The 4,173-nt window shown below is 37.0% G+C and overlaps 1 protein-coding gene across 1 annotated transcript; it reads left to right on the plus strand.

The window, feature by feature from the left end:
• The first annotated feature begins 2,228 nt into the window (after window positions 1-2,228).
• Window positions 2,229-2,887, plus strand: LOC108770786 (putative nuclease HARBI1). The gene is made up of 2 exons (XM_018522508.1): window positions 2,229-2,660; window positions 2,744-2,887. The coding sequence occupies exons 1-2, from the start codon at window positions 2,229-2,231 to the stop codon at window positions 2,885-2,887; spliced, it is 576 nt and encodes a 191-aa protein (XP_018378010.1).
• The last annotated feature ends 1,286 nt before the right edge of the window (window positions 2,888-4,173 follow it).

Genomic DNA, 4,173 nt, shown 5'->3' on the forward strand with positions numbered 1-4,173 from the left:
ATGAAATCACAAGACAGAACAACGCTTTTTTTGCCAGATTCTTTCATTTCATGCAAAAATGCGTCAGATAAGCCTAAAAGTGGTTTCACAAAACTTTCCGATTTTAATAATTTATTCGATCATCCGCTCATATGTACGCGATGGAAAGATGCCGGTTCCCCATGAGGCGTATTTTTCGAGATGCGTAGGTTACAAATACCAATCGTAAATTCATTTAGTATTTCTGTTAGAGTGTACAACAGAAATTCTAATCAGCAATTGGTTGCATTAGCATTTCCGCATTTCTCTAAATTCCGCGAAATACGCTCTATGTGAATGCCAGTCTTCAGAATGGCGTAACGTGTATTCTATCTAGTAAATTACTAGAACACGCAGGTTATACGCTTACGCAGGTTACGCTGCGTGTGACGGCACCCTAATAGCGATTTAGGCTCTAAGAGTAAAAAATTGACCATTTACAGTCTTTTATTCCTCTTATATTGGACTGTGATAGATCAATTTCTTACCCTTAGGGTGAAATGGGGGGATCTCAATTGACCACGGCTCGATTGGACACCACCAATCACAGCGGCCAGGTGCCTAAGAGCTTTGGGTACTTTCCAATTAATGACACAAGTCGATACAAGTCAACATAAGTGTCGTTCTATCTTTGTCACTCTCTGAATGTCCTAATAGAACAACGCTTGTGCCGACTTGTGTCAACTTGTGTCATCAAATGGGAAGCACCCTTTGTAGTCTCAAGCGCTGTGAGTGGCTCGTGTCCAATTGAGCCGTGTCCAACTAGGTGCCACCCAGGTGAAATCACACGGTGCAGAAAACGACTGCGGAATAGAGAAGGTGTAATAGAAGCAATCAATCAGCGTTATTCTGAATTTCCTTATTCCGAATAGCGCTGATTGGTTGCTTCTATGACGCATTCTCTATTCCGCAGTCGTTTTCCGCATCGTCTAATTTCATCCTTATGACCTAATCCGCTACTGCTATTGGGAGGGCTGCGATTGCACACATCGCATATTACACACTTATATCGCTAATTGGCCAATTTAAAAATAAAATAATGTTATTGGTAAAACAGTGAAAAATTACTAGGCACCTGTTGATATGAGTGGTGTGTACAATCAGAACTGTAAGCAAACGGGATCCTCCCCTGCTATTACCAATGTAAACATCTCGCGTGCATTCGTTTATGCAGCGGTTAGCGCAGAAGTATTACTTTATCCTTGTTGTTCACCAAGTGTTGAATAAAGATTAAATGATACTCACTGCGCTAACCGCTGCATAAACGAATGCACACCTATTATAGATCCGGACTTACGCTATTCCGCTGCATAGGTATGCACTCTAAAGCCTATTCTACATTGGTCGTATCGTAGTCGTCACAAGTCGCAAACTTCTTGCTTCAGCCAATCCGAGGTGTCCATTTAAAGTCGCACGATGCTTATGACACTTGCGACGCCTACAATACGATTAATATTGAACCAGCTTAAGTCCGGATCTACAATAGGTATTTTAAGCATTAAGCCGTAAGAAATTGACCAATGACAGACAAATTCGGGGAGAATAATCGATTATGATTCGTCCATTTCTTATGGCTTAAGTCTTAGGATGCCGTCCCATGTACACGGAATCGGAACGACGGAACGGATTTCTTACTAGAAAATTTGAGATCACTACAATTCCGTTCCGTAAGAAGTTTCTCTACCCGTCCCATGTAGCCGGAACGGAATGAAAATGGACGGAATGTCGCCTCGGTCGCAAGTTAATTTGCCTAATTTAATCGATATTTCGTTATTTTAATGCGACTAAAGCAGTAATATGCATAATTTGTGCAATTATCTTACTTATAACATTACTTTGAATACTTAAAAATACTGAATTGTAAGAGTGAGATATATTATGTTACCAAAATTCCATTGCGTTCCGGCTACATGGGACGGGTAGAGAAACTTCTTACGGAACGGAATGGTATGTTCACCTCAGATGGTTGAATGTGAAATTAAAACAAATATTCAGAAACCTTTTTTTTGGAGATTACAACGATGGACGAAGAAGTAGTATTAACTGTGATGTTAAAATTATTGCGAAATGCAAGAAATATGCCAAGTTGGCGTGCTATTCTGATATTTAAGAGAGTACGAAAATTATATTTCGCTTATAATATTTTATTACAAAATAAAAAATATACAAAAAAACGAAAATTTTGGGTACGGCCAATGTTTACACAAAGAATGAGACATCTTCAAGGCGCAAGTGACAATTTAGTCGTTGAAATGCAAACGACCGATCGTGAGAAGTTCTTCAATTACTTTAGAATGACTCCGGAATTATTTGAAGAACTGCTGTCATTAGTTGGACCACTTATTGAGAAGCAAGAATTATGCCGAGTTCCAATTTTATCTCGTACAAGATTGCAACTGGCTTTACGCTGGTTGGCATCTGGTGATAGTATGGCATCTCTTTCATATGCATTTCGTATTGGAGCAAATACAGCTTCTAAAATCATAAAGGAGACTTGCACTGCATTGTGGGAAGTATTAAAAGATAGAGTTTTTCTACAACCCACTGATGAAAATTGGCAAAAAGTTGCTGACGATTTTGAGAGAATTTGTCAATTTCCCAACTGCATTGGAGCTGTCGATGGAAAGCACATTATGATTCAGGCATGTATCTGATAGAACTATTTTTTGAACATATTTTGAACTATTTTAAAATAAATCTGTTATTGTATTATTGTTAATTGTAGGCACCACCGAATAGTGGCTCGTCTTTCTACAATTATAAAGGCAATCATAGTATAAATCGGCTTGCCGTGAGTGATACAAATTGTTGCTTTAGCATTGTAGACATCGGAGCAGAAGGAAGACGTAGCGATGCTGGTGTTTGCTAGCAGTAACCTTGCTCATCTATTGGACACAAGTTCACTTCAAATGCCTTATGCCTTCGGCTAGACATTTGGATAATAGCGGGATCAAATTTCCATATGTTCCAGTAGGAGATGAAGCATTTCCACTGTCATCCTACATGATGAGACCGTATTCTCGAAGTGGAAACTTAAGTATAACGCAGAAAATCTTTAATTATCGATTAAGTCGGGCAAGGAGAAGTGTAGAATGTGCATTTGGGATTCTTGCGGCAAGATGGCGAATTTTTCGCCGGCCAATTATCGCTAATATTTTAACAGTTAAAATTGCCGTACAAGCTGCAACGGCTGTACATAATTTTATCATGAAACACGAACTTCAGTTGCAACCGAATGAAAGACAGTACTCTGTTTTAACTGCCAACGACCGAAATATAATCTCTACTGGATATCAAGATGAGTGTAATCAGAATAGACGTAGAAATGTTGACGGTATAAAAATCAGAGACGCATTTGCTACATATTTCGAAACATCAAATCCATTATCTTGGAAACAAGCTTTAAACAACGAGTATTAAAATTATATTAGATATTGACTCTTTAAAAAATTATGTTAAATCGACTCGCATTAATTGCCTCTTTTACGTGAAATACATTTAAAATAGAAATAAATACAAAAATAAATAACTTTATATTAATAATTTGTAATTAATAACTTGTACATAAATAAATTTTTATAAATCAAAATATATTTCTTTCATTATCTAATACACTTATATTATAAGAAAATGCGATATTGGGATATATATATAAAAAGACAACATAAAGATAATATTAAAAAAAGTTAATTTCATGTAAGTTCTTTTGCCTCTTCATCTTCTGCTTTATAAAGTATCTGCAGTATGTCTAATTGTATCTGTCTTCTTCGAAGGTAACTTAATTTTCGCAGGATAAAACCAATTTGTTCTAAAAAACAGTCTACTGCATCTTTCTTTAAATTGTATCTGTCTTCTTCGAAGGTAACTTAATTTTCGCAGGATAAAACCAATTTGTTCTAAAAAACAGTCTACTGCATCTTCTTTGGCTCATTTTGTTCAAGTAATTGTTCCAATATACAGGGTGGACCATCTGAAGTGATCCAGTCAAATATCTCGAAAACTAGTAGGGATAGAGAAAAATGTTTCGTATGAAAAGTTTAGGGTTACACGGGGGAAGAAGGTCATTTTGAAGGTCATTCAGGGGTCACGATGGTTTTTTTAAATGGAATCCCTAGTTTTTCACCATGGGATGAGAAAGCTGGTTTCAAGCCCTTT

The sequence above is a fragment of the Trachymyrmex cornetzi genome, unplaced genomic scaffold (assembly GCF_001594075.2).
Source record: "Trachymyrmex cornetzi isolate Tcor2-1 unplaced genomic scaffold, Tcor1.1 scaffold1339, whole genome shotgun sequence".
Classification (NCBI taxonomy): Eukaryota; Metazoa; Arthropoda; class Insecta; order Hymenoptera; family Formicidae; genus Trachymyrmex; species Trachymyrmex cornetzi.